Source organism: Periplaneta americana, chromosome 6 (assembly GCF_040183065.1).
Source record: "Periplaneta americana isolate PAMFEO1 chromosome 6, P.americana_PAMFEO1_priV1, whole genome shotgun sequence".
In the NCBI taxonomy this organism is placed as follows: Eukaryota; Metazoa; Arthropoda; class Insecta; order Blattodea; family Blattidae; genus Periplaneta; species Periplaneta americana.
The window spans coordinates 122,743,568-122,765,489 of NC_091122.1; the positions used below are offsets into that span (position 1 = coordinate 122,743,568).

Here is a 21,922-nt window from a genome sequence, read left to right on the forward strand (position 1 = left end):
CTGTCGATATATTCGCCTTTCCGGTTGCCCGTTCAGTTCCGTGTGTGTGGATGGGGTGTGAAATATATTTCAATATCTCTATTTTATAAAATTATTGCAATGTCTGACGAAGTGTATGCTTCCGAGGAAATTCCTCATTTTAATCCACCTGTTATTCAAGATAACACCACCGGTTGGGGCCCATGTGACATGCCTGATCAGTTTAAAGATATGCCATACCAGCCCTTCTCCAAAGGAGACCGCTTAGGCAAGGTACGCAACACACGTGAAAACTAACACAGACAACATATGTTCAAAGTTTGCTGTAACTGCACTGTTATGTGTTTCTATTTTGTAACTGGGGAAAGTTAATTATTGCGAAATATTTGTTCTCTATAATAATAAGGCCGTCTCAATTTCAGATATCAGATTGGACAGGAGCTACATTTCAGGATAAGAAGTACACAAGTAAGTGAAGCCACCGGTAACGTGATGTATTTCATCTCGTACATTAGTGAGAATCTTGCTTTCAGGTACTGATGTTCAAAAAATATGGTTTAGGTACTACTCAAGTTGACATTTTGTAATCATTAACATTATTAATTAGCCAGTAACCTCTAATGAATCTTCCACCTACGCACAACATACAGTATGTCTTATTTTCGTTGTGTATGTTGGATTTTGTGAAATGTCATCGGTATTCATCTATAGCACATGACACTGAAGGTTTTTTTGACGAAAAAAGTGAAAAATGGTCTAATTTTCAGAGGGAAGGTAGCTTGGAATGTGAAGAATTCATATTGGACGTCAATTGATTCGAAAACATATTAGAAAACTTGCCACAGATTCGTATATGCAAAGCACTAAAAGCAGATAAATAACAAATTAAGAGGAATTTACTTGTAGGCCTACACTACACCTTCAAGTTCAACTTCAGAAACATGAAAATTCTTTCCTATATTTTGGCCCTACCTTTTGTAATTATGATTATTTTTGGCAAGTATAAGGAAGCTGTTAAATCGCATGTGTGTTTCCAGACAAGTACCAATCTCAGTTCGGAGGTGGGAGTCAGTATGCATATTACCACGATGAAGATGAGAGCACCTTTCATCTTGTGGATACCACACGAGTACAGAAACCACCATATCAGCGTGGACGTTTCCGTCAGAACCAACGTAATCTTCGTGGGCGTGGAGGACAACGTGGTGCCCACCAGAACCAACTGCAGCTACTGGGCAAGGGCCTTAAAATGAGAGACAGGTGACATATATTAGTCGAAGTTCAGAAGTGAAAGAGAAGACAGACTAGCAAAGAAAGGAACGGCCACGAATCTCTGCACTGTTCTTCCACTCATTTAAATTAACACTTTCATCTATTTAATCAGGAATTGAAATCTGTGAAATGTAAGCTACCAATTCCGACCTTAATATGAAATATTTCAAGTACTTAATGCTGTTTCAATACTTCATCTTATTTTTACTCTAGTCAGCAATAACCATTAGACATATACTTAGGGTGACCAGACGCCCTCTTATATCCGGACATGACCTCTTTTTTAGGCTTTTGTCCGAGGTCTGGGCGGATTTTAAAAAAATCAAGAAATGTCCTCCTTTTCGTAACTTGCATGCCTGATATTTTGAAACTATCTGATTTGACGACTTTTTTTCAAGTAATTTCCCAGTAAGTGGCAGTAGCATCGATGGAATATACTCTTTGCCATCGTCCTTAACTCTCTTTGCTCCTCCTTTTGATAATACCACAGTTTAGTATATAAAGTCACGAAGCTTGAGTTGTAAGGGTGCTAGGAACACCCGACTGCAGTACATGTTTCTGGTTCAGGACTGGTTCGGATTGTGTTGGAACGCTTTTTCTGTAATGTGCATCCTCACGATAGTTACGGACGATTCCTGACTGTTGTTGGAACGAACCTTATATACTAGATTGTGATAATACTGTAACAATTATAGTTCCCTTGGCTTTCATATGTAAAATCATTTTATACAATATAGGCTTAAGCCTAAATATAAATAGATAGACTATTTTCTGTCCTCTTTAATAATTATAGTTCCCTTGACTTTCGTATGTAGCTAACTGTAAAATCTTTATTATTATTTTTATCATAATTATTTTTTAATAAAATAGATATTAACATACCGTACTTTTAAGTATGATATAAGTCTAAACCTGTACTGTATATTGACGTAATTTAAAGTATAATATAGGTCTAAGCCTAAATCAAAGTACATATTTTCTGTCCTCTTTTTTTCAAACAATACCCTCCCTTTTTAAGCTTTGTTTCCTATTTTTTATCGATGTGAATCTGGTCACCCTACATATATATATATATATATCCGATTCTTACTCGAAAATAAAACTCTCCGAATTTTTAAAGTATTGTTTAAAAAATACTTTGTATGCGAATATTAGACCCATAAGAAAATACCAGTAATAGAATTTTATTCTAGTGCCATATTCCAAGTGAGACAGAAACTGTAAATTTTTCAGAAAATTGTTGTCAAGAGAATACAATAGATCCCAAAGTCAATAGAGAACTGTACGTAGAATACCGTTAGGTTCAGCCCAAGGACAGACTTCACCCTCTTTCAGTAACTTTTAGCTGAAACAATGAGATCGCAGGAGTGTTGAAGCTGGCCGTTCCGTTAACCTTTTCTATCACTACAGAATTCGTCTTTCAGTTTTACAGCTCATAAAATCAATAACTACCGGTAGTCTTTTGCTTGAATGGTATAGTGCTTTTATGCCTTTCGTAATCTACTTTGTTTGCTAACTATACTTCAGAGTAGTTGTTCACTTGTTAGCTTCTAGAGACCGTGTAATATTTTCTAAGAGAAATTGAAAGGTCAACACGTTGCAGGGATTAAAGACAACAAAGAAAGTGGCCGCAACGTCAAGGTATGCGCAACAATAAGAACCAGCCACCAATCAAGAGTCGAGATGCATCTGTAACTGTGAGACCTGATTGGACTACTATTGAGGAAATGGATTTCCCTCGACTCACCAAATTGTCATTACCTAATATTAAAGAAGGAGAAGACATGTAAGTTTCGTTATAGCAAGATGTTTCTTCCTTATATTAACATAGGTATATCAGACACATAGAAAGATTTAACAAATCTAATTTATAAGCTATAGTGATCCACGGTAGTCCTATAAATCAGTGAATAAAAGACTAGTGTTTTCGTAAAAGGAAAATTGTTATCCATGGACCAAAAATACAATACAAATGGAGTAAAAATTAGTATTTTACCGTAAACCAACTTTGTGTTAAAGCAGTTTAAGTACACATTACTGTAGTTCACTATAGCTATATACATAGTGGAATTGAAGTAAGAGTTTTCAGAGCGAATAGTTCATGTTGTGTAGGACAAAAAAGTAATACCATATTGGTGGAAAGTTCATAATTTTCTTAGAAAAAAATGTTTTTTTCTGTACATTTAACATCCTCTTATTCAGTAACTGTTGTGAGTAGGATTGTGATGTCCACACCTGTGGAGTAACAGGTAGCACGTCTGGCCATGAAACCAGGTGGCCCGAGTTCGAATCCCGGTCGGGGAAAGTTACCTGGTTGAGGTTTTTTCCAAGGTTTTCCCTTAACCCAATATGAGCTAATGCTGGGTAATACTGGTGACAGACTACAGTACTAATCGCGATTAGCACTTATCGCGATCAGGTCCGATTGAGATTACCGAAAATGTGGTGACACACTAGGTCCCGTCTGGTCAACAGCTGAATTACCATAGAGGAAACAATTTTCTCTATGTACATACGTACGTATATGTTTGTTTCCCTCCTGGACAACTTTTTTTTTTTTTTGATAAGGAAATTGTTAAAATTGTTATATGCTTTACAATGTAAATTGATACAATTTATATCATTACTATTTATATTATTTTGAAAAGAGATTTTATAACCTATAAAATTTGTATCATCATGCCAGAAATTTATATTATTTTGTAATAAAACATATTTTTAAAATCAACCCTAACCTCAACGATAGCGTCATAATGGCGACTGAAATTGCAAATCCGAAAAAGAAACCAATTCCAGATAATTTATTGAAATGAAACATCTTTCAACAGTCTTCTATTGCTTTCTCTCTGTGTATGTGTGTGTGTGCGTGCGTGCGTGCGTGCGTGCGCGCGCGCACGTGTGCATAATTCGTCATTTGTTAATATATTTCTTTTTACTTTTCTCACATCTGCATTAAATTTCTCTGCTATGTCTAATAGTAGCCAAATTCATTTGCTAGCCATTCATTTTCGTTTCTGTTTCATGTAATACAATGGAAGGGGTAACAAAATTCCACAGCAGAAGCTATCACGACGTCCTAAATAATATAAATTGAGGACGAGTGATTCGAAACCAAAGTTTACTAAAATGTTACTTTCGTCCACTGGGCCGTGCCTCAGCGCGATTATCTTGTTCTGGAAACAGGATTTAGCTCCTGATCGCGATCGGGACAGTGACACACTACAAACCCGATCGCGATTAGTGCCTGTAGTCTGTCATCAGTATAATTATTGGTGCTGGACCCTGGACTCAGTTCACTGGCATTATCACCTTCACTTCATTCAGGTGCTAAACAACCTGAGATGTTGCTACAGCATCGTAAAATAACCCACTAAAAAAAAAAAGAAGGACGTGATTTGTGTCCATATCGATAGGACATCTAATAAATAATCATTTATTCCTCTGGCATATTTCAGTAGTGTGGACGGTTTTCGTGTGAATTTAATTTAAAAGTCATAATTGAAGCCACTGACCGATGCAACCAGCTTGCAACATTGTGGCTAGAAAGGGAGATGAGGTAGTTCACTAAGGCAGACAGACCTGGGCTCTATGATCTCTTACATCTGTACTACGAGAAGAATGAGTAGTGTGTTAGCGGTGATGTTGCCAGATTGCTGAAACTTCCAACTAAACTTTCTGATTAGCCGTGCATTTAATCATAAAACGTGATACAGGTTTTCTATTCATTTAAGTGTACCATACCATCACATTCAATTTGCAGGATTATTTCATTTCCACTCTGTATATTCCTATGTTCGAAGTGAGAGAAAAAGAAATGAAGTTACAGAAACAGGGTATCAATTGAATATGAGAACAAATTTACATACTGTATAAAGGAATTACATTCACATAATGAATTGATGACTGGTTGCTCTATTTTAATAAAGTGCCTGAATTTTGTTTTCTATTGCATCAGTATTTGCCATTTATTTAAAAATGCATCTTGACACATTTGCATTTGTTGTAGAATTGTAAACTTTGTCAGTAATACAGTATAAGCTTACCAGAAGCCAGTGGCGGTTGGTAACTTGAAATATAGGGGGTTGCATATTGTCGGTGACAGTACTTTTATACTCTTTAGCTGATGCGGCATTCTGCATGATCAGATTAAGCTGGTGCATAATAATGAGCATAAGCTGCGTCTGTGTAAGTTTGCTAGACCAATGCTTGAGCACCACATAATGAGCCACTCATGACTGAAGCACCATCATATGTGTGAGCGATCAGTTTCTTGGGACAAGTTCCTAAATGACGATCAAGCTCATGTGTTATGCTTTTAGCCAAAGATGTTGCATCATGACCAGTAGGAACAATGAAGTCCCAGAATCTTTCAACAGGTTTGTTGTTGTGGCTATGTCTGTAAATAACCACCATCTGAAATCTGTTGGAGACATCAGTTGTTTCATCTGCAGTAACAGCTAGAAAGTCCACAGTTTTTATCTGCCGTGAAATCTCTTCATGACAGACTTCTAGCATAAATGCCAAAAGCTTGTTTTGAATGATTTTTGACGTCCTCTTGAAAACTGTTGAATTTTCTAGGTGGGTCTTTAGAGCGTTGTCTAGCTCAGCACTGAAATTTATGAGACCACGAAATATGCCTAGATTAGAAGACGAAACCTTTTCATCATGACTTCTCAGTGCAAATTCAAAGGAGTCACAGAATCTAATACAATTAATGATGATATTTATCACGTCTAATGTTTCTTCTATAGGCACGGTCCAACTGAGCAACAATATTTACAATCCCCATGAAGGCTAAACTAAGGACATTTTTTATGTGGGTTGACGGTGCCTCGTGTTTCTTAACCCTTTCATTTAGAAGATGCACATCAATCATTCCTGTTTTAGTCCACATTTCTTCGCCACCAAATAACATACACGGAAAACAAAATAGAGCATTCTTGACATTGCAGATGCACAACCAATCATGTTTTTCGAACATATTAGCATTAAAAATTCTGTTAAAAGTCCTACCCTTCGTAGAAATTATTTGCGAAAGCTTAATAGCAGGTTGGTCTACCAAGCCTTTTTATTTATATTTTCGCCTCTAATGACCTAGATGAAAATGATTGGGATTGTAAACTATTAATGGAATTCATTTTTGTACACTATTAATTACTTACTCTCTTATAATCAACACTTTCATCTTATAATTAACACTTTCAACAAGACAACAAAAACTCACACAACACCTGAAGCATAAAACGCGGTATAACGTACTATACAGAAATGTGATCAAGAAGGCAATGATTTCAAGGCGCGAAGCCTTGCGTCAAACGACGTGTGTATACACGTCATAAACTGTCTGCTAGCGAAGGCCACGCCTCCAGAGTTTCTCCCCGTACCTGCCCCTCTAGCACCCAAAGTCCCTTAGCAGACATTGAGTTAACAAGGCTAGTACAGATGAACATACAAGTGCTCTACAGATAATAGGGGTATTTCTTATTATGTTTAGAAGAGTATATAGGACTACTTGTAAGTCATTAATGATTATTACACACATTATTTATTGATAAAATTTCTGGGGGTAGCGCTAACTTGCTACTCCCTTCTAGAGCCGCCCCTGCCAGAAGCTGTTGCCCTCCCATATGCCGTGTATACCCTGATGATATATTATCACTTACCCTGGTATTCGCTGTCAGTTTCGCTCTCACTTTCTATTGTTGATGCTCCTCCGCTGTATGATTTTGGTTTTAATCCCTGCTAATTTCTTAGAACCTATTGATGTTCAGTATGTTCAATAAGTCGTTTTTCAACAACTTAACCTAACTGGAAGTACCTTTTATTGCCTCTGTGTATTTAATTGGTTTTAATGCTGCCGTTTATTTTTATTATATGCCAGTATGGGTTTGGGGGTTTTAAGTCCAAGCGAGGGGTGTGGGTAAACCCCCCCAATAAACACAAAATTACATTATGAATAGGCTGAGATATGGCTATAACATAAAGAATTTTCCACTCATCTTAGTTATTTCAGGAAGTGGCTTTTAATCTAGTGCCATCTGTTTGTTATTCGTCAAATTATTTGAAAGTATGTAATAAATATTTTATGTTCAATGCTTACTTTAGTTCATTTTTTTCATAAATTGTCCTACTTTATTAACGTACAATATTATTCTTCTCTATGTTAATGTTATATTATATAATTTCATTGCAGCTGTAATTTTAATTGTAGTTCCTATTTCATTTTCTATATTCCTCTTTTATTAATATATTATATTATATAATTTCACTGTAGGTGTAATTTTAATTTTAGTTCCTGCTCATTCAGTTACTGTATCTTCTTTCTTATACTGATTGTATTATATTTATATTTCTGTTGTTGTAATTATATTCTGTATATTTAAATTTAAATAATAAATAAATTCTATAAACATTTAAAATGCGTTTTCTAAAAAACTGTGATTTTCGACATACGACAGTATTTTATTGGGAGTGTGATATTCAAATAGTGCATCACAAGTCTGCCAACATGAAGCTGTTACTTTCATTGTTAATAGGTAATATTGCACATGGTTTATTTTCAGTGTTTGTTGTGGCTCATTGGAGTTCTATGACAAAACATATGATCGTGTAAATGTAAAGAATGAGAAGCCTCTGCAGCGTATCGACCGCATCTTCCACACAGTAACCACCACAGATGATCCAGTCATACGTAAGCTGAGTAAGACAGAGGGCAACGTGTACGCCACTGATGCCATTCTGGCTACCCTCATGTGCTGCACTCGTTCAAACTACTCATGGGACATTGTCATAGAGAAGATTGGTGACAAGCTGTTCTTTGACAAGCGAGACAACACTGAATTTGGTAATTAATTTCTTTTATTATAGTGTATTGCCAGAAGGACAGCATGGATTAGTACTTCTGTACACTTTATTTTTCCATTTGCCAATAGAATGTATTTTTCACGCACCTGTTATATGGGCAAGGTTGTTTACAAAAATATTGACATGGAAGCTTGCCCCTAGCTATAGTCCAGGTCAGCTTACTTCATACCCTAAGGGTGAAACCTAACCATTTTTCCCCCCCATTACTACATATGCTAGTGGATTGTGGTAATTTTCTAGTTTGCAGGTTGAATTTTCTTTTGCCAACTTCGTTTCGAATTTCAATACTGACAAATACTACAAGTGGTAGTGATTTTATAACTGGTATGTCGGGAGCTGAGACAAATATCGACAATATTTGTCGGTACTGGAGTTCCATGAAATTAAAATTGTACTAGATTTCTGAGCCGGTTACTGTAAGCTAATGAAATTTGAACATACTAATAATTAATATCAGTATTAATATTGATACATAATAGTTATTTTATGTATTGCATTGTGGTTATAATTCAAGACTATAGTTAGGTAAGTTTTCGGAGTTAGTACTAATAAGTTTGTGGTCAAACAAAATACATTTTTAGGTTAGGTCTCTGAGTCAATTGTTTGGTCAAACCAATGAATTTCGTATTGCCAGACAAAATACTTGACATGTTGATCCCTTTCCCATATAGTTTGCCTACAAAAATATGTTACAAATTATTGAATTATTTAGAATAACTTTCCAACATAAAGTACGGTAAGTAAATAAGTCATTTAGTATGTAGGATCATGTGATATCTGGTAACAGTTGGCAACCCTGACAAGACGGCAATATTTGCTGTTTAGCAATGTTCTTATGTGACCCTCACTATATACGCAGAGAGAAGAATTGCGAAGATGAGCTTTGGCTTAATGCAGCACTAGTGAAAAAGAGCAATAAAGAGGGAAGAGAAAGTGGAATTACTTCTGTATTGTCATCTACTGCTCTGGCAAACTCTGCAATAAAAATTGAACCTATTGTGACAACTATTAGCAATATTCCAGACAAACTTCATTGTAATTAGAATTCTTATTGTCCTGAGACTTTTTACTTATTTAACGACGCTGTATCAACTATTAGGTTATTTAGCATTGACGGATTTTGTGATAGCAAGACGGTATTTGGCAAGATGAGGCCGAGGATTCTCCATAGATTACCTGACATTAGCCTTACAGTTAGGGAAAACCTCGGGAAAAATCCAAACAGGTAATTGGCCTAAGTGGGAATTGAACCCATGCCTGAGCACAACTCTGGATCAGCAGGCAAACGTGCTACTGCCTGAGCTACGCCAGTGGTTCCAGAGATGTTAACTGTAGGTCATATCAGGCTATTTGAGGTGAAAACAGATTAAGATATAATTTAGTTTACAGTTGGGTTGTTCCTACATTCCCGCAATTAACGTTTTTCCATCTACAACCTTTTTTCTCAGTCCATTCAGTTTCCCTTATTAGTACAGTTCGGCATCCTTGGTCCGTGTGTTTTGTTTACAAACATTAACTAGGGCTGTACTATCCATCCACTGATGTCTAGCTAACTTACTTTTGGAAAATATTTAATTTGTTTTGCGTCATATTTCCAAGTTTTTAAGTAATGTTTAAGGCATAAGTGCATGCATATTTCCATAGTTGTCATAGAAATCTAAGCCATAATCATCATAGCCATTGTAATTGCTGTAACATAATCTGGATTATGGTGAACAGAGCTGCTTTAAGTCAGTTTTCCCCCTCATTACTTCGTCTTTCCTTGTTATTCCACCATTACTCCTTCATTGCCATGTCATTTCATCATTTTTGAATAGCCTGTGAAATTGGTAAGAGATATTAACTTAAATAAAGAATTATCATTGCCATCATCATCCACGACAATAAATAATCCAGGATTAAATTGTGATTTGAGGTTCTAAACTTGATTTGATCCATTGTTGTAGTGACAGATTCTGAGATCAGCATCATACAATGAATTGCCCTTAAATTATTCACTGTTTTGATGCCCTTCACATTTATTGGTATTAACCTCAGCATTTGCTTGTAAAAGCTCAAGACTGCAGATAATAACTGGAGAAAAAGTAAGCTTGCTGGAAGCCCTTTGTGAGCATGACACCTGTGCGTGCATGCTTAGAGTTCTTTCAACAGTCTGTGACACATTACACTTCTCATTCATTCTCATAAAGTCGTTCATCTTTTTTATTGTACTATTGCATCAAGAACAGTTTGCTAAACATTTGGGATAATTTCCTTACTCGAGAAACTCTTTAAATACACACACGTAGACTTTCCAGTGATTGAGTGGTTATGTTGTCATTAAACTCAAATGTTGTGCTTTCCGATGTGGTTCACTTCTCGTTACATGTTTCCAGGTCAATCATCAGGGCAAATAAGTATAAGGTGACCTCTGGTCATAACTAGTTCTAAAATGTTGGGTATGTTAAGTTAAGTCACCGGCATGGCTCAGTCAGTTAAGGTGCTTGCCTGCTGGTTTGAAGTTGCGCTTGGGTGCGGGTTCGATCCCCACTTGGGCTGAGTACCTGGTTGGGTTTTTTCCGAGGTTTTCTCCAACCGTGAAGTGAATGCCAGGTAATCTATGGCGAATCCTCAACTTCATCTCACCAAATACCATCTCGCTATCACCAATCTCATCGACGCTAAATAACATCGTAGTTGATACAGCATCGTTAAATAACCAACTAAAAAAATATGTTAAGTTCCAGAGCACAGAATACCCAAAAATCTATTTCTGATCACATTTACTCTGAAAGCCTTAAAACTCATATAGGTAATATCTCACTTATGTTAAATGCACTTCTGCTAATAATCATTCTTACCTACAGTTCTGTTATCAGAGATAATAAATTCTGCTTTAGATGTGCCCTGCTTTAGAAATGAAATTAAAATTTGCTATGTTTGCATTATTATAGAAGGATTTGCCACGTATGCAGGCATAGGAAAGTGGCTTTTTCTGCGATACCCAGCTCAGTTGCATTTAATGGTAACATACTTGTTTCATTTTAGATTTGTTGACCGTCAATGAGACATCAGTGGAGCCACCACAGGATGATGGCAACAGCTTAAACTCTCCCCGTAATTTAGCCCTGGAGGCAACTTTTATTAACCATAATTTCTCTCAGCAAGTGCTCAAAACGGTAAGAGAATTTTTTTTTAATGTTTTAGTAAATCCTCCTTACTTTTGTCCATATAAACATCTTAATTGTGACACTGTAAATGGCTTTTAATTGCCATTGACTTTTGTGATAAAAAACTTCCTTTTGAATGCTGGGATCAGTTTACACTTCTAGCACAAGTTTTCTTGATTATTGATATTATAGTGTATTGTGAAACTTTTTGAGGATATTTTCATATCTTAAAACTACTTAAGGTTTACTGTGTATATATATAGAATTTTGTTTTGCGAATGTTAAAGAAAAGGTAAAGAGGAAGTGATACTATTTTCACAACAGATACCATTGTAAAAATAGTTCAAATGTGTTCAAGTTAGGTCTCTTATCCTTTCGTTCATGCTTCCTCTTTTAAGTATTCATAAGTAGACTTTTGAATTTTCCACTATGTCCAGGAACTTAACAACTGTGTCCAGTTGTTTGGAGAAGACAAGTGTAAAGGGCCCAACAGGCTAGGTGACCCTTCAGGTCGTACAAATTTTCTCTGATAATGGAACTGGTATGCAGTTTCGAAACACGAGATGCAAAGATCCAGCACACTGAATACTCAAAAATCTACTATTGAATTATTTTTTTCTCCTAATCAGTTCATAATCATCCATCTTGTTGATGCTGAGTATTCTTTACAATAGAATTTAATTGAATCGCTCTTTTTAGAAAGGAACAAAGTCAACATTTGTCATTTTTGTTTTTACTGATGAAATAATGATTAATACTTTCGGGAAGCGTTGATTGGCAAAGAAAGTAACTTAGTCAAACCTTTCCCTGTATTGCTAACATCAAATTGATGTTTATAGTACGGCACTGGCACACTCGTATTTATTCATGAAAATAAGTTTTTTTGATCTCCTGAAAAGTAGAGAAGTGCGATTCAATTATAGTTAAATTAGTAGAATGAAGTAAATAGATAATAGATGTAGTTGAAGGTTGGAGTTCAGTACTTACGTTTGTTGCTGTTCTGTCCCCCGTCCACTATTTAATCTACTTTACACAAATATGGATCTTAATGTTTGCATAGGGTGAACCTCGCTACAAGTTCGAGGAAGGCAACCCCTTCATCTCGGAGGAGGAGGCTGGTGAGGTGGCCTCCGTCGCTTATAGATACCGAAAATGGGATTTGGACAATAGTGTGGTGTTGATAGCACGATGTGAACATGATGCTGTGATGCACGGCCCCAATGGAGAACTTCAATTCGTCACTATCAAAGCTCTGAATGAGTGGGACTCAAAGGTACTTTAATATTCTGGCTTTATACTAGAGCAGTGGTCATCAGCATAGTGCACCCTCGGGCTAGCATCTTATCCGAGGATAACACATTGTACTTGCGTGCATCTGTGGCTGCTGGCGAGTATGCTTTCTATCTTCCCCTTCTACATGATGAAGCATATTACTATGCACTCGTTACACCTTACCCATTTCAGCAAGTGCTGACGATCACTGTATACTAGCACAGTCTAGTATAGGTATACAGTCACGAAGCTCAATACGTAGTAAATATGCATCCAAAGATAGTTGCTAACCACTAGGATCGCTAATATCACCTCATTACAGACAATGCGAAATAGTACTGGCACAGTCTATTGTTCCTAGCACCATCACAGCTCAAGCTTCGTGACTGTATATACTAAACTGTGGTACTAGACCTTTTGAGGCTGGTATTTTAAGTTTTGGAAGTTTCTTTTGAAAGAAATTTTTCCGTCCAAACTATACATTGTATGCAGCATATTAGTTATTGAAACCATATGAAAGAGATTTCCAAACCTCTTCAATTTCCATTTGGCAGAGGTCTTTTATCAAAACATAGTCCATCCTAAAGTCGCGACGCTGTTATTTCCGGCGTGACTCCGCCTCTTTGCTTACGTCTTAGGAAGTGAAGGCTCTATAAAGTCTAGGTAGGTAGTATCGTTCGCCATTTTTGTTCTTTCGTTCCCAAGCTACCATACGAGGAATATATTTGCCACACCGTTAAACATTATCATGTCGTAGCTCCTATGGTAATAAATCAAACACACTGTAATTCAGCAAATAATTGAGTGGCAAATAACGTGTTCGTGTGCTTTCTGCGAACGCCAACGAAAGAGCCAAAATGGCGGGCGATTATATTAAGTATTTATCGAGCCTTAAGAAATTAATAACGTCTTCATAAGCGAATCACAAGACGCACACATTTAAATGTAGCCGACCTGCAACGCGATTGGCTGCCGGAAATTAGAGCGATGGGACTATAAGTACCAACGTCTTTTGCTAAAACAAAGTGAAATTATTTCAGAATCTCTCTCATGGTTGTTGTCGCTTATCCAGACAAAGCACTGAACAAACGACATTTTCAAACTTTTGTGTTTGCATAAAATTGTCAACTATATTCTAGTAATGACAGATGGTGAAACAAAATTAGTTTTAAAAAAATCTTCAATCTAAATTAATGTCAAGACATAAATACACACAAAACACATTACATGATCTAACTCAATATGCACAAATAACATAATTATAATCATATGAAGAATCAGTTGACACCTCAAGGTGCGCATCATGATCACTGCAAGTGACATTTACACAAATCATAATATAATTTTAAAAATTGTATACTTTACTGAAAAAATGTGGAATTTTGCGGGAAGCTTATTCACGAATTTTTTTTCTGAATTTAGCAAACATAAAAAGTATTGGGGCAAGTTACCTGTTGAGGTTTTTTCTGGGGTTTTCCCTCAACCCAATATGAGGAAATACTGGGTAACTATTGGTGCTGGACCCCGGACTCATTTCACTGGCATTATCACCTTCATCTCATTCAGACGCTAAATAACCTAAGATATTGACAAGGCATTGTAAAATAACCTACTAAAAAATACTTTGTCCGTGGATCAACATACTGTAAATACAGAGTGCAATTGCTTTTAAATATAATTTAAAACTGGTAGCAAATAGTGTGGGATTTAAAAGAATGAACAGAATGCCTGCATTATATTTAGTCAAGTAGTGACTGTACTTTCAGTAGATAAAATAATGTGTGTGTTATCGATGACATCTGACACTGCACTAGTTACAAAGTTTGCTATCCCGCCCTCGCCCATGTCTGGCGATTAACTCGCATTTAGCTTCCATTACAAATTTCCATTCATCTGAAATAAATGCTATACCTGTAGCAATGCAATCAGAAAGTGAGCATACTCTGAACTATGGTCAGCAAAATGACTATGACTCTCTGCACAGTATATAGAGATCTTGTCCTAAAACATCACGTCCATTTTCAGATGCCTCGCAAAAGAACAATGAAAAAGTATTATTTCTTGCAATAAAAAGAGATTTTTTGATGAAATCATTTGCCTTTCGTTCTAATTAAGGAACGAATATATTCAAGAAAAATAAAATATAATCCATGAGGTTTATTCCACCTATTTGGAGTGAAAAAATAGGATATTTTAAAATAAGTTGCAGTTACTTTCAAATGTAATCATTTCTTAAATCAAACTTAATCTAAGGGTTGATTGCATTGTTTACTTCTTTATTGCAGCTCTCTGGTGGAGTTGAATGGCGTCAAAAATTAGACACCCAGCGAGGTGCTGTTCTTGCAAATGAATTGCGAAACAACGCCTGCAAGTTGGCAAAGTGGACTGTACAGGCTCTTTTGGCAGGCTCAGATCAAATTAAATTTGGGTAAGTATGACTCTAAACTGAATAATGAGAATAGCTGGTTTCCATTGCCTTCCAGTATGGTTAACAAAGACTTAGCTGGAATTCAGTTAGTCTGGCACTATTCATTTTCATTTGTATAGTAGGGTTGCTTGTAAAGTAGAATTTATTACCCTTAATGATAGAATTGGCTACCCCAACCCATTATCTCCTGCCTTGGTTGCCTCATGAGTGATATCTTATTGGTGTCACGAGGTTTAAACCTGTCTATGGACAGTTGACTAACAACAGCGACAGAATAATTGTGGTGATGATGATGATGATGACGACGATGCTGACTAGTACAGTATTGTAGTTTCCACATTTTTATTTTACTATCAGAAGACGCAGTTCAGTGGTTCAGTGAACAAAGTCTTCATCTGCTGAAGGACTTGAAAGTCATTGGCCAGAAGTTGTAAGTTCCTTTCATATGTCACTAATGTGTGATTTAAATTGGGATCTTATGGCACACTAAATTTGTGGTGCTGTCAGTGTTCTGCCAGGTGATCCCATGGCAAATTCTCGGCCTCATCTTGTCAAATACTCTTACTCTCACCAATCTCATAATCTAGTAGTTGATACATCGCTGTTGTTAAAGAATATATGAAAATTTCATCCTAAAATAAAACTAGTCGAACTTCAAGGGAAAACACGAAATAAGATGTAAAATAGAAAATCTGCACCCTTGTCATTTGCTGAACGGTTAACATTATATTGACATCATTGATGAAAGAGTCAATCAGAACCATTCACCTCATGTTATTTCAATAAGCAGAGAGGCTATCTCTAGGCGGATGATGTGGAAGTAAACGAAGTTTGCTGTAGGCTTAATTCTGTGTTAAAGTATGCCATCTCCTTTGAGATTTACCACTGTGGATGATATTCATCTACTTCGGACAGCTCAAGATGGATAAATATTCAGGCCAAAGTACAAGAAGGCTCAGGAAAGAAAGAATGTTGAAGGAACGTGTACCGATCCCTAATGATTCTTTCCGAAGTTTTATGGACGTGAACATGTTACTACTGATGTCAACATGGTGTCAACTGTTTAGCAAATGACGAGGTCCAAAAATTCTCTGTTAACTTGAAATAATACTCTAGTGAAACAAGTTACAAATGCTGGTTACTTGGATTCGAAATCCATTACTACCTAAAAGGAGATATAAATATCAATTAATCAAGTTTCAGGAATTCGTAGAACAACACATGGGTCTTGAAAAATACACACAGTTGGAAACTTATTCTGCTGACATTGCATTTGCTTACTTACGTAAATGAACATTGGAACTGTATATTGAAAAATGAAATAGTGTCAGCAAAGTCGAGTTTTTTGTGTATAGTGATAGATAAATATTATTAGATGAAAAAATGGGTCAAATGAATAAATAGAACTGAATATATCCAACATAATAAAGATAATAAAATGACAGGAATGGTGTTTTATCGAACTTTATTGAAAGAAATTGAAGTCCTTTTATTTTTTTTGCTTTAAATATGCCAATGTAAGAGACAGATGGATGTTAACTAATGCTTATTGTGCAAGTAAAAAGTAAGGCATTCCTGCAAATTGTTTTCTAAATGAATGATTGGATTTTAGAAATGCATGTCTATTAAGTTTAAACTTAATACAGTTGTGCTGTGACTTGACATATGTTGATATCAATTGCAGTTACGTGTCCCGTGCTCATGTTCGAGACTCATCAAAACACGTAATTCTGGGAACACAACAGTACAAACCCAACGAATTCGCAACACAGATCAACCTCAACATGGACAATGCATGGGGTATCCTTCGTTGCATTGTGGACATCTGCATGAAACAGAAGGATGGAAAGTACCTTATCATGAAGGACCCCAACAAGCCCATGATTCGTTTATATGACATCCCAGACAACACATTCGAATCTGACAATGAGGATGCAGATGATGAAGACGGAGATGCAGTGGGTGAGTGTGTCAGTCAGGTTTTTTTCTTACCTTCCCATATTGAGCATTTAAACCAGCATGATTTTTTCCCCGTAGTTTTTTTCTAAATAGAAAATAGTCACAGTGATGGTGGCTGCGGCGACGAAGGAAAATAGATGGATTGTGGTAGGGGAATGCATATTTTTTGAAAACAAGTCCCTACATTGTTCTTCTCCATTAAAAATTGCAGTTAAATTTAATCCGAATTTGAATCTGGGTTTTTAGCATTGAAAACAGATTCTTAACTGTTGACAGGACACCTTTTAATTGGCTAATTTGTTGAACACCAGTGTTTTAATTTGATCCTTACAAAAACAAATGAAACTTTAATCATCCTCGAATGAAAATGGTGATTGGTGCTTACTGAGCACTCCTTGCAAGTACCATATGATCAAGTACAGAGACTGTTACGTTATAATGGTGCCAAAAACATGGTGTTTAGAACTTTGGTTGTTAAAATAAACATACAATTAAGTATGAGGTAAACACACTTAAATGCAATAAATATTATTGTAGTAATGTATTATAAGTAAATTTATATATATGTTCATATTCTTTGTATGTCACTGGCATTAGTATTAAATCACTATTATATAAATAATATGATGTGTATACCTTGTACACATATGTCTCTAAGTAGAAATTTGTCATCAAAGACTGACATCATTCCCAATACAAATTAATATCCCAATTCAAAAGGAAAACAATTCAAAATTTAGAGTTTTGAGAACCGTGCATTTTAAAGCTCCATTGTTGCTGTGAAAAATCAAAGGATCTTTTAAATTCAAATTCTGTTAATGTTGTTTATATAAAAGTTTCAAATTAGAGCGTGTTAATTGAATTTTTCACACCAACATGAAGCTTTAAATTTCAGGTTTCTCAAAGCTTTAAATTTTTAGTTGTTTGAACTTGGCTTTCGAAATGTGTATTATGTTGTGCATCTGAGACGACACCCACCAATAATCATAACTAAATTAATTATTACATCTACAACCTTTCGAAATTTTCCAACAATCTATATTCAACTATAAATTGTAAATTGTTGTTGTTTAGTCAACTGTTCGAAGACAGGTCTGAACCTCACAAGTGATACCAACATGGCACCACTTATGAGGCAACTAGGCCAGGAGATAATGGGATAGAATGGACATTCCTTTCCCCCTCCATTGCATACATCACCAATTAGCTACATATTACACTAATCAGACTTCAGAATATATACAAACAATTGTTCTTCCTCTGACACATTTCGTGAAGTGAGATGTACTGCCTGATAATAGATCTACAGCCCAAGAAACAAAATTTGGGCCATCTGAATTTTCCAAGTTTCACTTACAACATACTGTGCATGTTCAGTTCTTACCTGGCCTGACGGTCTTATCTCAATAAATAAATAAATAGTAAAAAAAAAAATATTATTATTATTAATAATAATAATAATAATAATATCAGTATCTTGTCACTGGACAATGTTGAACTGAAAATTCGTATAAAGAAGATATTTTTGACGAATTTTTTTCTTAACTCTTTCAGGTGATAATACCTTTCAACCACTGTATCCATACTCGTCTGTCAAGAGGATCTGAAGGAACTAAGTGCAGAGGGCAGCAAAAAGCATTCCTCTTCGTTGTAAGTTGTGATTTAAGTTTGTGTCCATTACAGCATTAAACTCTGTTTCAAATATTGCATTTTGAATAAAATAAAAAGTATCTAGGCTAAGTGTATCTAAGGAAAAGGATCAAATAAAATTTTAAATAGTTGTTTTTCAATTATCTATTTTGTATATATTATTTCATTGGTCCAATGAACCTTCCTAAACTGGGGAAGTTAGAATTACCTAATCTCTGACATTCGCTGAGCAAGTGGCTTTAAAATATGTGCATGTCGTAAACAGCCAACCATTGCTCTTGCTCTTATTCATATTTTCATAATAACCATAACTTCTTTTAATTGGTTTTATTTATAATCCCTTCAACTGTGAATTCACTGCGCAACTATGAATATTGTTGATACAGTAGAACTCCGATCATCCGTCACCCTATTAACCGATTGGCGGATTATCCGACTTCATTTTCTCGCTTTTTTTTTTTTTTCTGCAGAAATATATTAAATACGTACTGTATATTGTATTAGCGCGTTTTCTTTTCTAGAGAGAATTATTACAAGACTTTACCCTTACACATTACGGTGTTCTATAAAATGTCTTCCACGGGTATCAAAAGAAATCTTGTCCATTCATTCGTAGTGTTCTATCCATGGGCAGTTCTTTCACTGCAAATCCAGCTTTTTCCACTCTTTATTATTTTCTGTTTTGCTAAGTATAAAAAACTGCAAATAACTGAGTGGTTTGTGGAAGGATAAACTGTGGTTCATTTCAGAACATGAGATTGGAGTGACAACTGTGTGAAATTTAATAAAAATCAAAGATAAAGTGTATGAAGTATGTAAATCTACAACACGAGACCTCCACTATTCTTATCTTTTCACAGACAGCCATTATAAGGGGTTTCCTTTCCCTTTAAAAAGCCATTGGTAATAACAGACTTAAATCAGTGAACTTCTGACCCACTACCTAGCGTGTCCACTACAAGACCATAGAGGAAATTACGAGGAAAGCATTATTCACTAAATTTACGACAATATATTATGGTACGGATTATCCGATTTTTTCAATTAACCGTTCAACTCAACCCCTTCATTATGACGGATAATAGAGGTTCTACTGTATATTGGGTTGCTGTCAACATGTTTGCAATCCACTATGCCATCTAGTGGACACATCTATACAATCAAACTGGAAGGAAAAGGATTTAATGTATTGCAAAACCTTGTCTGTACGTTTATAATAGAAATGGGAACGAAAATAATTAAATTCCTAGTTATTTTATGATAAAGGGAACTACTAAACCTCCCCCTCCCCCCCCCCGCCGATTAAATTAGCCAGTTATTATCATTATTATTCATTCAGCTTGTAAGATCACTATTTACACAAAGTTGGAACAGAACTTTCAGACTCCTTTTCAGACAGGAAGTTTCATTCTGCCTTCAAGATTAGTAATTGTTGACTTCATCAGAGACTAACTCTGATTGCTCCACTTTAACTCAAAATTTAAACATAGGAGTGTAGCAAACAATTTTCAGTTTCTCCCTCAGCTCTAGTAAGATGTTAATCAAAAAATGTATTCCAATTATTTATACTTAATGTAAAATTCATATTTTTAAGAGCTGGGGACACTTTGAGGAACAACGAGCAAGAACTGGAAGGAAAATGGTTTTCAGTGGCCAGGTGGTGCAGCAGTTTTCCTCTTTTCTGTTTATTTGGATCTGCAATGGAGTCCATTTTGTTTGATCATCACCATCTTGTCCAAGTTCAAGTTGTGAAGATTTGTCTTCCTCTTATGCTGTTCCATGGACAATTGTGACTGAAGTAAGCAGATAGCCTACTATTAAGACTCAGTTCAAAAAATAATGCATTATTATATTTTGCATAAAGGTAATGGAGATTTATATACATAGCACATGTCGCAATTCTGTAATGAGTACTTCATTCCTTATTCCATTTGCATTATATCTTAAGTTGGTTGCAAAAAAGAATTAGGAATAAAGTAACTGTTAAGCATATTGCAATTGTGCACGGTTTTGTTTTATATTCTGAGGAAAATAATTGCACAGTTTTATGCTGATAACAGAGCATAGAAGTTTGAGGTTGTGGTAATTGAAACTTAACCTCGTTTGCTATTTTCATTTGTATGTTCACCTACTGGTATCAGATTCATTGAACAAAAGAATATGTGTCATTTTTATTCCTTAATCTCCAATTAATTTTCACATTTTTTTCCTATAAAATACTGAAATTATTGTCCCTTTTATTACGTAATTCTAAAGATGTATGATTTTGCATCTCATTTCAGGAATATTCTTGGTCTTCTTGTCTCCTTTCCTTTCATACTTGTACAGCCATTTTGGTTATTTAAAAAGTGTCAGCTTTTGAGTTCATCTTAAATAAAAGGCAATTGACTATATGATGCAATATGAAATTTAAACTTAAAAAAATACAGATGGAGGGAGCATAATGAGTTATTAAATAATTTTGTAGTACTTGATTATATAAAAGTCTTTAGGTTGTAATACTGTTTACTTTTATATCGGATTTTGTCAGTATTCTAACTTCATATAAAAATTGTTGTATATTTAATATTACTACCATGGAGTAAGTTACAGATATGTATTATTAATTGAAGCAACAGTTAAATATTTTTAAATGAATGTGATATTAAACCTACAACAATCAAATTCACAAAACTATCTAAATCGATGTACTATTGATATTATACTGGAAAACAAAGTAAAATAAAAATGATTACATTCTCTAAATTTGGTACTTATTATTTTCAGAATTTTGTATTTTTGTTAATTTCATGAAACCATTGAACAGCTATCTGCATTTAAGTTAAGCCATTATGCTGGCTATAATACGGAAATTGATATAGGATTTAGATGAGAACTTGTTAACCAAATATTTTAGTTCTTTATGGTTCAGAAGAATAAAAGTGTACAACATCTTGGCAGTAATAATGCCAAGCAAATTCAATTTTTTGAGACTACTACATGTACAGAATTAAATTTAAAATGAAGAAAGAAAGATATCTATAGTCTGCAAGAATTAAAAACAGAAACAGTAATATGTGATATTCAATTGACAACTTGTCCTTTGTATGCTCAGAGCATATTTATTTTTATAACTTCTAAATTTCTAACCAATACGTGGAAAATGTTTGAGGACTCTTATTAGAATACTGCCATGAAACCATTACAGGTCACTAGCCCTAAACTGTGGGATAAGAAAGAAGTAGATTATGATTATATTTATTCGGGTGTCCTTGGGGATAATGGTAATACAGTGGAACTTCGATTTTGCACTCTCCATTTTTATATTTTCCATATTTTACATTATAAATTTCAAATCTCAACTTAATAT

At 35.2% G+C, this 21,922-nt stretch overlaps 1 protein-coding gene across 1 annotated transcript; it reads left to right on the forward strand.

Moving 5' to 3' along the window:
- The first annotated feature begins 2 nt into the window (after positions 1–2).
- On the forward strand, positions 3–21,318 carry eIF3d1 (eukaryotic translation initiation factor 3 subunit d1). The gene is made up of 11 exons (XM_069828861.1): positions 3–252; positions 402–447; positions 1,017–1,239; positions 2,864–3,037; positions 7,815–8,095; positions 11,143–11,273; positions 12,325–12,537; positions 14,822–14,964; positions 16,649–16,926; positions 18,478–18,573; positions 20,168–21,318. Exons 1-10 carry the CDS (start codon positions 100–102, stop codon positions 18,528–18,530), a joined length of 1,695 nt encoding a protein of 564 aa, XP_069684962.1. The 5' UTR covers positions 3–99; the 3' UTR covers positions 18,531–18,573; positions 20,168–21,318.
- Positions 21,319–21,922: the final 604 nt, after the last annotated feature.